At 34.0% G+C, this 13,458-nt stretch overlaps 1 protein-coding gene across 3 annotated transcripts in view; it reads right to left on the bottom strand.

Moving 5' to 3' along the window:
- Positions 1–9: 9 nt before the first annotated feature.
- The window catches only part of LOC148620402 (dynein beta chain, ciliary-like), a 58,205-nt gene continuing 44,756 nt past the window's right edge, over positions 10–13,458 (bottom strand). For all 3 annotated transcript variants that reach the window (XM_088581261.1, XM_088581260.1, XM_088581262.1), the window contains 11 exons: positions 11,226–12,468; positions 10,705–10,922; positions 9,857–10,027; positions 8,968–9,090; positions 7,876–8,069; positions 6,460–6,736; positions 5,862–6,089; positions 4,820–5,131; positions 3,721–3,963; positions 2,763–2,951; positions 10–1,729 (listed from right to left, as the gene is read on the bottom strand). In XM_088581261.1, coding sequence (XP_088437387.1) covers positions 1,112–1,729; positions 2,763–2,951; positions 3,721–3,963; positions 4,820–5,131; positions 5,862–6,089; positions 6,460–6,736; positions 7,876–8,069; positions 8,968–9,090; positions 9,857–10,027; positions 10,705–10,922; positions 11,226–12,468 — 3,816 coding nt within the window. In that variant the 3' untranslated portion in view covers positions 10–1,111. The remainder of the gene's footprint in view (positions 1,730–2,762; positions 2,952–3,720; positions 3,964–4,819; positions 5,132–5,861; positions 6,090–6,459; positions 6,737–7,875; positions 8,070–8,967; positions 9,091–9,856; positions 10,028–10,704; positions 10,923–11,225; positions 12,469–13,458) is intronic.

Raw genomic sequence — 13,458 nt, 5'->3', positions numbered from 1 at the left:
AAAAGACCATGAATTTTATATTTATTTTCAAACATTATATAACCTGTATAATTAGCACTTATATATGGCACATTATAATAATCACATTACCATATACAACAATTATATAAAAGCAGTGATTTATCAATGTTCCATGTGTAATAAGTTTTGATAATTCACAAGTGAACTAAATTCTGTAATTTCACTCTCTGACTTTCTCCTGCCAAAACAAGAATATCAATCTGCTAATCACAAACCTTTAAATTTATGCTTAAAATGCAATATCGTTTTTTGAGAAAATCGATATAATAAATAAAATAATCTATAAAAATAAGTTATTATGAATAACCAAAGTGTAGTTACTCAAGCCAAGAACAGTTGAAGATTTAACTCGTGTGTAGAACTTGAATCCACACAATTTTTGTGATCATATTTTCCTTATTCTCTCTATTCTTTTCATATTTGCTAGTAAAATTCAAGTAGAAAAAAACATGAGAAAATTTCCTAATATCTGCATGGAAGCTATATTATTATTTTGGGGGGAAAAAGTTGAGTGTTGCTAATTGGCTTTGATCAAAGTGCATTATTTTCATTTGTCAACAAAAAATGGTGGATGTCAATCATTTCAAAATGCATTTTTTGTTGATGTTGAAACTGCAAGATGGATATTGAAAAAACCAGTAAGAATTAACAGCTAAGTGGGGAAACTGTAGAAGTGAGATGTGCATCGAACTACATGCATTAAAATATGAAGTCTGGATTGATATCAGAACAAGTTCAATATTGTAAATTTGTGAAAGAATACACTGTATGTTATCTACAGAAGCACATAATGATGTCTAAAATATTCATTACAATATAAAAAAGAGGATTTTGCTTTATATTGGTGAATATTATCCCTTGCAGAGAATAATATTTCAATGGCAATCTTAACCAATATAACAACTAATTTGGACAATATATACCAATATAAATGCAATAATCCTTTATTATAGAACTCCAATATGGCACACTATAAAATACATCACAGCAATCTTATCCTGTTACCTAAATAAACCTAATACATATCCAAACATCAAAAGAAAATAAAAAGAAAAACTGATCCACAATAATAAACACTATAAGCACAAATCTAAACTTGTAGAAGAAGTGCAACTCCACCAAGAATCCATTTGCTTGATTTCTCTTTTGACTTGAGATTAAAAGTCCACACGTATGTTGGGCCTCTAGTTTTTGTCTTGTAGACTGGGCACTCATAGACATTTCTGGTCTCCATTCTATCCACAGGTATTGCTCTGATGAAAATGATTGGCATTGGCGGTGCTAACTCTTTCAATCTAGCCTCATTTATCATACCAGTCTGTGTGTCCCAACGAGCACCCTCCATAAACAACCCATGGACATAAGCACCCTCCCTAGGTGGACCGGCCATGTCTTCACGAGTTTTCTTTGTCACATCACATTGAAGTGCCATTCTGTCTAATGGCCATTCATTCTTTCTTGCCATCTGCTGCATGATAGCTGTGAGGAAAGACTGTGGATTGAACAACCCACCTAGCCATACTGCTGCAGGAAGGACAAAATCAGTGGACCATGTCTCTAACTCTTTGATCCTCTGAAGCAGGTCTGCATACCAGGCAGACAGACCATAAAGTGAGGGATAGGCCTTGTTAGTCCAGCTGGCAGGTACCTGATCAAGGAACAAGGAGTTACTCAATTCTTCCATATCAGCTGAGATTGTAAGTTCTCCCTAGAAATGAATGGACAGTTAATGTTACAAACAAAACTGGATAGTTCCTCATAAAAATAGATTTAGAGTGCATTTATCATGTATGATATACAACCTGTACATGTATCAATTTCACTACTTTAAGAGATTTTAAAGTTTGGGCATCATTTTTATGGTTCCTAATATGTTATAAGTTAATCAATTCATGTATTTTTTTTTCAAAATTTTGTAAATTTCCTTCACACCTGTATTATCTAAATAGTTCTCTCTGTAATGATCACTGACCTTTCACCATTTACCCCAAATCAAGTTCAGTTATAAACACTAACCTTTGACCCCACTTTAAACACTCATCTCATTTAAAGTTACCATATTTACAATTTCAGCTGGGCCAAGTTGCTCAAAACTTTACATCCTGAATAAATACTTAGCCACTTGTATAGACTTTACTAGACTTATCCAGTAGATAACTGTCATAAATCTTTTAAACTACTGACAGAAGATGAAATTGATTTACCAGTACAGTACCTGAACCAATCTGTACAAGTATTATTACAATCCATCATCAATCACTGATCAGTTTCTGATCAGTCATCGATTTGTCAAGCTAATTGGCTGAACTGGTGATTGCTTCTATTTTACATCACATGATCACTGATTGGCTAGTATATTTTACAGTTTGGTTTGTTCCAGTTTTCCATTATTACACATATTCAGTAAATAATATAAATTTAGAATCAATTTAATTACTGTTTGTGTTTACATTTGCTTTTTGGTAATACAATGCAAAGCATGGATTTAATACGGCACTATATTGAATTTGCTCCAATGAAAATTCCTATGATGAGTTAATTTCATTGATAAAACCACAATCAGATCAGTCACCATTCATCGATCCATCAAATAATTGCATGGATCTGTCCAGGGACTATAACCACTAACCAATGACTTCTGTAAAAATTACTTACCTTTTTTTTCAGCTAATGATCCTTTCAATTATAAATAGAAACTTCTTTCCACTGTGGCCATATAATCACAACCAATAATAACTAACCTTTAACCCTAGGTCAAGTTCCTTCAATGACCTCCTTAATTCTGTGGTCAGTATGTTCATGCGTTCACATTCCTGGAAAGCAACCACAACATATGGTGTTCTATCTTCCACAGGAACTTTATTCATCAAATCTAACATGTTGAACTCTTCAGGAAGTTTCTCTAAAATGTCATCCAATGTTGCTCTTATCTGAATTAGATATTGTTAAACACATTAACAGTATCATTTTTAAGCATTGTCTCCAATTTCTGACCAAGTATCAAGTAAATATCACGAATAACCTCAGTCTGAGATAACATTGAGTACCATCTTACTTACTGCACATCTCAGGTTAATTACTCTTGGAAGTGTTGATAAAGACTAATCATTAATATAGATTTATTAGTTTTTATGACAAATGAAAAAAATTGCTACAATTAAATTTATATATCTTTTATGTTAATTATATCTGTATGCTTGCTTTGCTATGAAAGGTTACAGTTTACTACGCAAGAGATACTGAACTAATAAGAAACATCCCAATCACTAGTCACAACAATATCTGTAAATAAAATATTCATTTTGATGGTGTACTTATTGTAGTGGTAAATAAATAAGGATAAAAAGAATACGGTAACTGCAAAATGAATTTTAATATTAACCTTGAAAATTTATACCACTTAATATGTCCTTTTGGCAATAATTTAATTTCAGATGTAACACGCTTTCTGATTGGATACAAAATTTTATCCATCATCTCATAGACCAAATTTTGTAATGTGACTATGATGTCATCAACCTTTTTCAGTGATTTACTATGCAGGTTACTAAGTGTGCACCACATGTTTGATAAATATAACAGTCAAAAATATAAGTCATTCCTTATAAAACCAACCACAAACAAAGGTATATAGTAATTTCAGCAATATACTTGTACAGAGCAATCGAATAACTATAAGAAACAGTCAACAATATTAACCTTCTCTTCCCTGCTAGTGACAGAGGACCCAGTGGCCCCTACATCTCTAGGCTGCATCTCAAACACAGTCCTGAACAAATTCTCTGATGTCATTGTCAGGAACTCAATCTCAGCATTAGGGTGTAGGCCATACAGATAAGGACTTTCTGTTGGCAGACACTCATCTATGTAACCATGGTAACCTTTATAGTCAGAATTAGGTGGCAGAGGGAAACCTGGTGCTAGGTATAGTTCTCCATCAAGCTGAAATTAAAAATGGTATTTATTAGGCCATTCAAAGTTAATTTCTAGCTTTTCAGAACATTTTCCACAAATTTTCTGCTACTGTGCTCAAATGATGAAGGTGCTTTTTACATTGTTTTTAACCAGAAGGAGAGCCTGAGAACCAAAAAGTTATTGAATTTATTTTAAACTTACTTACCATCATTACAGTTACTTTAAATTCTGATATGACCAGCTTCAAAGGCTACAGACGTGGTAAAACTTAGATAAACATATGACCAATATCATAGACGTCATAGATAAGATTTACCCAATTTTACCAACATCACAGCAAAATATTGTGCCATAAAGGTTGCCATTTTGTGCAACACATAGGCTGTATCTTGAAAAAATCATGAAGAAATTACCGGTAGTCCTATTAGAATCAATATTTTATAAATCTATCATTTTCTATCAAGCAAATATATCAAAGGACGTCAATCCAAATTTTCAACCTGAAGTTAATTTTTCTATTTGCATAACTAATTTATACTACATTTTTACAACAGTGAGCAGAAAAACCACTTTAAGTAGTACCAGTACTAAATTTTGCTAACCAAGAACTTAAATTTACTTTAAAGTAAAATACATTTTTTTAGTACAATTGTTGTTCATCAAGTCTTAGAGAGGAAATTTTGTCCCAAGCATCAAAATAAAATTAAAGAATAATTATAGAGTTCGGTAAAATTTGACACCTTGACCTATCAACCAAAGAACCTCTTATCATTATTTAAATATAAAGCATCATGTTTTCAGTAAACCTAGAAGGAAGACCATAAAATTCTACTTTTACTGGCAACATTTCCTCTAAAGCACCCATTACCCTTTCTGCACTCACCATATCAGGATGAAGATACACCTCCAGGTAAGTCTTGACAAGTCTCCTATCCCAATCATCAGTGATATGGCCCCCATACATGATTTCCCCAAAGAGGTATCTCAGGTCCTCCCAAGGGACCTTGGTATTGGCCTCCAGATAGTTGTAGAGCACCATAGCACTGATTGTAAGGTCCCCAGTATTAAAAGGGTACAACCTGTTCCAGCCCTGTGGACCAAATTTACGTCTCTCTGACACCACTGCATGAAAGTACACTAATGCAAATAAGATGCTTTTAAATTCATTTTCTTTGGCACACATCTCTAGAGTGTCCTGAAAAATAGAAATAATAATTATAATTTAATTGCCATTGGCAGACATCCCATAAGAAATCTATTTGAGGAATTAACAATGTTTAGGATGAACAGACAGATGGAAGCATACCCGTTAAACCATCCACATTAAGGGGGATACTCCCACAAAATGAAAACAATTAGAATCTCCCACATATAAAAAAGTTACATTTGTAGGTTTTTGGTCAACATTACATTTTATACCATTTTGTTTTCTGTAAAAATACTAAAAAAATTGCTTTTACATAAAAAAAATCTCCCACATGAGAAAATGTCAATGGAGAAGAATCTCCCATATTAACTGTTCTAAAGGTTAATAGGAATGGTGGTAGTGCCTACTATATCCTATCCACATTCAACTATTCAAAGGACAAAAATCCTACTGATTTACTCTTTCAATCCACTATTCCCTAAAAGATATGCCTTTGCTTTAAGTTATGTTTTATTCTGTACAAAGCAAAGAAACCCATGATACTAACAACATTTGGGTTTTAAACTTTACAACTTACCATCATCATGTGTGACTGAAATTTTGGAGAGAAAAAAATCATTTGCACAACTATTACATTTGAGAATTTTCTCCTTTTCTTTAATTTCCTCAGAGCTTACATGTACCAACATGAGGCAATTTTCAGCAATACACAAACCTTAACTCATTATGAAAACTATAAATACACATGTATAAGGAATGCAATGTACATGTATCTCACCTGATCAAAGTTGTCCAGAGCCTGATGTAGATTAGCCACCATGCCAGTTGGTGGTTCATTTGTGACTTTAATGGAGATCTCCAATATACCTTGTGGTATGATGTGTGATTCTGCTGTTGGAGCGGGCTCTGCACTGATAAATACCCTGTACTCTGGATGAGTATCATCAGATTGAGTTTCAAGCTTTTTCTCTAGAGTTGGTAACCACTTAGCAACCAAATGAATGTTCTATAAAAGGCACATGAAATATCAATATATTTATTTGACATAGTACTGTAAAAGTTATCACTACTAGTTAACTTTTTATTATATGACAAAGCAAAATTCCCATTACTTGCTAAATGGACCCATTCAGAAATTCAACTCCGTCCTTGTAAACCTTGTTGTGTCATTGAGTGTCCTTCTGCAGAAAAAAACTATAATTGAGGAAAATATTCAAGCTTTCTATTTGCCAAAGGGTAAGAAGAGTATATTTAGTTTCCCACACTAAACTGCATGTAGATGATGGAAAAGTGGAATAAAAAAAACAATATAAAAAGGGAGATAGAGCAATTAAAAATAGATAAATATGTATTGTAAAAAAAATAGCTGATACTACCTGAAGAATAACCCAATGCCCGTCCTTCATGGCAGTATCTAGAGCACTCTCTGCCACAACCTCTTGTCCTTGCCCCAGGGAAATGTTATGGAAGTTCAGCTTATCGGTACTGAACCCAATCTTCTTCCCATGGACTTCTACATCCTTGATAGGGTTCACCCCAGGAGACAGGATAAAGAACATGGGAGTAGAAGGTCCAGATTCCTCAAAAGACTTAGAAAATTCTAAACTCCTTCCTTCTACATATTTGGTACCTAGTTTTTCCTGTACAAAGTCCCTGAAAGTTATATTGATATCATAACAAAATACCACAATGACTGGAAATCTAATCTCAAGTAAATTAAGAACTTTTTTTTTTATTTCAACAAACCATTGTTATAAATCATATAACAATTTATGTCTAATAAGGATTCATAATACACATGTACCTGTAGAAGAGAACATTTGCATGCAATTGTGTGGCTGTTACAGGATGTAAGTTCAAATTTAGTGGTTACTTTCATAAAAGTTATTAATGTAAAATTGGTTAAAATTAATGACAGTATATAAAAAAATGGCATTGTGACCTAACTTACCCCAAATTTTTATCCTGACAACTTTTTGTGGAATTGAATACTGTTCAATATCATATATTTAGACTAAAATATGACTTTTTGGTACATGCATTATAAGTGTTTGTATAAACCTTATATCGTCTACCCTATATCGCATACCTTATATCACACCTCTAGACCTATATCACATACCCTATATCACACCTGTAGACATATCGCACCTCTAGACCTATATCGCATATCCTATATCACACCTCTAGACCTATATCGCATACCCTATATCACACCTGTATATCACACCTCTAGACCTATATCACATACCCTATATCACACCTGTATACTTATATCACACCTCTAGACCTATATCGCATACCTTACAACGCGCCTCTTCACAGAACATACATGAAGTATGGTTAAAATATATGATATAATGAACATGACATATTAAAATCTGTATCACATGCTGTATCAACCCTTGACCTACATCACCCGGCAGGCCATAGGGTTGTTGCAACATGCGATACAAAATTTTACATGTATATTCAGTAACACATATCTTGCTTCATGAACCTGTATGATACCTAACCTTCGTGTCATGTTTCATCATAATCCAATTAAAAGATATAAGAGTTGTGCATACTTTAGAACTTGTAAAAGCCTAAAACAGGAATATCTCTTCTTTAAAGAATTCCACAGTTATATTAATCATGTGTACACATACAGATGTACATATAATTTCTTAGATCCAAATTAGGTTTTTTTCAAAATCCATTAAGTAATTAGTGTAACACCTACACATCCCCTCACTTTGTTTGTGTTTGGGATAACAGACAGACAGACACACACAGAAAAAAAAACATACTTGATAGCATAAGTCATCCTGTCTGGTCTCAAAGCTCTCATCATACACAGTTTCTGTAACAACTTTTTGTTCTTCCATTCCTGTGGGAACTTCTCTTTCTCAGGAGCTTCACTCTCAACAAATTTCTTCCATCTCTTGGCAGAACCCTCAATATCACGGTCCAAGTTCCTGAACTCCTCCATGTTAACAAGAGCCTGGCAAAATAATACAACTTGAATGTCATACAGATAAATACTTTGTACATTCTTAGTGATTTGAGCATTATAAAAGCAGCCTTAGGATGGAATCAAAAGGGAAAAGATTAGTAGGCAGACCAAAAACAACAAGGCAAAGGACTGTTGAAGGAGAACTTAAAGATCTCAAGATGACATGTGGAGAGTATGAAAACAAAGCAAAATACAGAGTGAGTGGAGAGTTCTTGTGTTGACCTCATGCTCTACCTTGAATAAAGAGAATAGGTAAGTATTAATTAGAGGTCAGTGAACTAATCTGCATTGCAAAGCCTGTTCTATACATGGTACACAGTACAATCTTTGAACTAGACAATGAAGATAGGACAGGTATTTTTTGTTGTTGTGTATGTTTGTCAAATTAATTTTCTAAAAAGAATATACTGAACAATGTTACAATAAAGCAAATGATGAAGAAAAGACATAAATTAAGATTGGATTTAAAAATGGTTTATGAAACCAATGGATAGATTGGCTGCAGTTTCACATTCCATGACAAACATTTCATGCATTCAAGGATAAAAATGTTTGACCTATCAAGCAGACCATACTTAGTATCATTTCAAAATGCTGAGCAAGATTTTTAATGTGATGGCTGTAAGAAACTACAGCCTGGTGGTAGGCATGCTACCCCACTGGAACATGATCTTACTCTGAGCCAACCAGTTCTCATTCTATCTCCTATGTGCCCATACTTGGTGAAAAAGCAATGACTTCCAATTCTAAAGAGTTTGATGTGATTCAGCCATGGACTAAACCCATGACATCCAGAATTAATAATCAAAAGCACTACGGAAAGATCACTGAAGGAGTATATGATAGTAAACACCACACCAGGGCTATACAAGATTTAATACCATACCTTAATTCCACCCCAGCTGTGATTATTCATAAAGTCTACAGGACTGATAATATTAGGTAGAGACGGAAATCTCAGCAAAAAATCTAACTCTACTGGATCAATATCCTTAGACATCAACAAGATCTGAAATGCAATTAAAAAAAGTTACTTTTGAATTGATTGAACTGTTTTCTAAATTAAAAATCACAGATGTTTCAAGTTATAGAACATTGTGAAAGTTATAACAAAGGGGCTTGTTTTGAGTCACCAAGAAAATCACAAGATAAAAAAAGTCATGTACAAATCTTATTTGACATTCTATGTATGGCTGATTAGTAATAAAGCTGTATCATATCCTGTTAAATCAACTATATAAATACTTCATTATTATAATTTACTCATAAATTAATCAATGAGCAAGATTGAAATTTCCATATAATGCATTAATTCATGGAGTTAGATCTAGGGTAAAGGCATAACTCTTGAAATCAGTGATATGTTTGTTTCATATTCAGTTTCCCCAATTTATAACAGAATGAAATCAGTCCAAGTTACTTTGATGCTTACATGAGATTGATGTAAAATGCTGAATACAAACATTGCAATGATTTGTAAGAGTTGTGTCCCTTACCCTAAGTCTAACTCCTTATCAAAGGAGTGCACTTACTATATTTGAAATTGACAGTGAAACCTGTCTAAATCGAACACCATTTCGACTGTAAAATTTGTTCACTTTAGACAGGTGTTTGGTTTATTCAGCTTAACTTACATTTTAACTTACATAAAGAGACTTCTAAAAGTGTCTGGTTAAGACAGGTTTTTGGTATTTTAAGGGTTAGGTTTAGACAGGTTTTCTGTATTTTAAGGGTTCATTTTATACAGGATTCACTGTAAATAAATCCAGAATTACCTGGAAAGCCATTTGAGCAGTAAAGATGATTTTATCCTTCTCAAACAGACCCCTGGCAGTATATATAGACACAGAGTATGTAATACAGTCTATCAGGTTGTCCACTCTAACTTTAATGTCCTCAGCTTTCTCAGCTCGGTCTATAGCTTTCTCAAACACTACTTTAAAGGCCTACATAGAAGAAATATAATAACATTATTTAAACTGAAGCACATTACCTTTATCGTGTTTTCAAAAGAGTGCTTTTATCACATAAACACATTAGGAACCATGTTTTACACTTCATCATCACAGTCAGGTATACATATAACGTAGCATGCAATCAGAGTCCTTATATCTACACATGCTAGACATTCTCAGTTTTCAACTACGATTGTCCCTATCTATGTTGAGAAATGGTACAAGTGATCATGCAAAAGCAATATAACAGATATCTAAGCATTTCCTCTCATAGAAGCAGAGACATCTGTTACACAATTTCCAATATCACGATTATGCATCAGCTAAAAAAGTTGAATGGTAAAAGGGAAGTAGATCAGCAAGAAACCCAGAAAGGGGAAACAGTGTACAAGTCGTCTTCTAAAAGTAATAGATCAAATATCTAGGTAAAAGAAGCTTCCAAAGAGGCTGAGAAATCTGTTACAGAAAACTGTAACACAAACGGACAAGATGATTGCAATATAGTCTCCACTCATTAGAGTGCTTGTATAAAAAAAAAGAAAATGGATATTAACAAAATTGAAAGCAAAGATAGGTTAACAAATTACTGTATGGTGAAACCTGGATCTGATTTCACATGTATTCGAAAAAAGCTGATGAAGTCTCAATACCACTGAACTTTGACCTACCTTCAGTGAAAACTGGTACATGGGATTAATTTTATGCAAGTCATTGAGAATGAAGTACAGAAGAGAAGCTCTGGTAGCAGCAGGTCTGTAGGAGTCTCTGGCAACATTGATATCCACTTCAGTGCTCTTAGCCTGCTTGGCTTGGACCTCTATATCTGCTGCAGTACGTTTGGTCTTCTCTAGATTCTCAACTAATTCATAATCTCCTAGGAAATTTCCTGTAAAAAATGTATAGAATAAGAGGTCAAATTTGTTAAAGGAAAAGTTTAAATGTCAATAACAATCATCACATATTAATGCTTCAGAATTCTTTGACAAAATATGTATAATGATAAAATTTCGAGATACCTTTTCAGCCAAGACTGACTCGTGTTTATTCAATTTTCTGTACTATTTCTAAATATAAACCATTTACTAAAACTTTTAAATAAACTTAGTATTACAATTGGAATCAAATGATAGATTACTAATTTTTGTGTGTATAAATTTTCAACCTTTACAATATATTGTGACAAACAAACCCTCTGCAGCAGACAGTCTAGCCAATAAACTATCTTCTAACTGTTTCAGCTGGATCTTAAACTCATTTTGTTTCCTTGTGAGGTCAGACTTCAGTTGTTCAAGGTCAGGCCTCTCTTTAATCACAACATCAGCCAATAATTGATCCTCAAGGCCATCTCTTGTTACAGTGAAGTTAATCAAAGTTGTCTGAGCCTGCATTTCCGGCTGGTAATGTGGATTGGCTAACTTGGTCTGGAGAACCAGCTTAAAGTCAGCACAGTATTCCACTTCCTTGTCTCCAATCATTATAGCCCGTCCTTTCTTAACAGTATTCCTGCCAAGTAGTGGCTCTAATACTGGATCTATGGTCTCCCCAATATTTTCTAACAAAACCACATCTCCTGCTGCAATGGCTCTTTCTAAGGCATCCAGGTATCCTTTTTGTCCCAAACGTATCACTTTCAAATTATTTCCAAATCTGGTTTTGATCCACTTGATACCCTGAAGCTGGGGATCTATCATCAAAGGCCATCTTTCACAGTTTGTCAAAATAGTAGCATTTTCTGTTGACATTCTGTCACTAGGCAACCCTTCATTGTTCCATTCTGCCACCTGGGCATCATCAGTTAACAGACTCAAGGGATCTAACCCTTCCAGAACAGGAATGGGGTGAGGCAATTTCTTCAAATATGGAAGCCAAATATTATCCATGAGGTCAAGACGATAACGCTTGGTGAATGCTCCAAGGTAGGAGACAAATGCGGCAGTCAATAGAACATCTCCAACTAATGTCTTTTCCTGCTCCTTCAATTTTTCAATTGACTCCGCCCACCTGACATTCTCTGAAGACAATCCACCCATTAAACGGTTTGCAAGTTCAATAGTTTTTGATGTTGTATCTTTCTCTTGCTGACAGCGTAACTTTTCATCAGTAGCTTGCTGAAACTCTGCCATCAGGGTACCAAGTTCACTTTCAAGGTCATTGATTTTTGATGTAATGGCTTTCAGTTTGTGTTTGGCGGCAGCTAGTTCAGCATTAGCGGCGTCTAAAGCTTGACGCTTGGGTTCCACAGCACAAAACACCTTATAATACCTCATTATGTTTATAACCCATGAGCAAAGTCCTGAGGCAGCAAATGATTTGCCTTTTACAAGGTCAGGGTCAAACTCTGAATCAAACAAGTAGGGTTCAACAGCTCTCTGACAGTTCTCATGAATGTGGTCTTTGTCATAGTTAATCAGGTTGTCTAAAAATAAATCAACCTGAAACCCAAAATAAATACTTGTAGAAGGTGCCTTGTCCAGATAATTATGCTGTCTTGGAAGGCAAATTTTTATTTTGCTTGGTTGCCTACCAAGTAACGCAAAAATTTCAGATTTAAAAATGCCTCAGCAAAGGTCATAATTAAGTGCATCAATATTGCTTATCATTGAATTTTCTTTTTTAAGTGCAGCCACACTCAAGACAGCTTAACCTGTAAAATGTATTAAACACATACATGTACTCTTTGAAATTTATCATTGTAAACCAAATGTTACAAGTACAACAGGCCCTATTCTTTCCAGTAAACATACATGAACATTTATAAAAAAAAATTAAGTGCTCCTTTGGTTGCAAAAAGACTTTCATATTCATTTTTCATGCCTTTTTAGAGATATTTTCAGTCAAGCAGTGTGCAGATGATAGTACCAGTAATATTGTAGGCCTTTTTCAGAAACTACCTCATCCATCCTTTCAAGGGAAAATATGCATCATTTTTGAGATTGGGAAATTTGGAATAACCCTACAAAACCTTGTAGCTAAAATGATTAATTGTAAAGAGGATGTCAAGAAAAAGACAAGTCATACAAATGTAAGCATTAAATCAGTGTTATCAGTGAATTTTTGAACAGAAACATAACATCCTACCCTATGACAACCTGTAAATTGGGATTAGTTCAGATTATTTTTAAGCTAATTTTTGGACAAAGTGGGAAAATTTCAACAGGAGAAATAGCTTTATTTCAGAGGTAATTTAAGGGCAAACAAATTCACTGAGTATAGATTACAGAAATAGAGATAATAACAGTGAAGACTTTCTAAACCAAACATCTTTTATACTTTAAGATTTTCAATATCTATATAAATACTTTGTAAAGTTTAAATAATATTGGTTACATGCAATTTCAGTCGCAGATTACACAAAGTAAGTACCCCTTAAACAGAACAGATAGACAGACTGAGGAACATACAGAGTCCCATTGCTAATAGAC

The sequence above is a fragment of the Perna viridis genome, chromosome 4 (genome assembly GCF_037379345.1).
Source record: "Perna viridis isolate PV_CMFRI_1.1 ecotype Kerala chromosome 4, ASM3737934v1, whole genome shotgun sequence".
Taxonomy (NCBI): Eukaryota; Metazoa; Mollusca; class Bivalvia; order Mytilida; family Mytilidae; genus Perna; species Perna viridis.
Note: the sequence above shows the minus strand (reverse complement) of the source record. Positions and strands in the feature narration are given on the sequence as shown.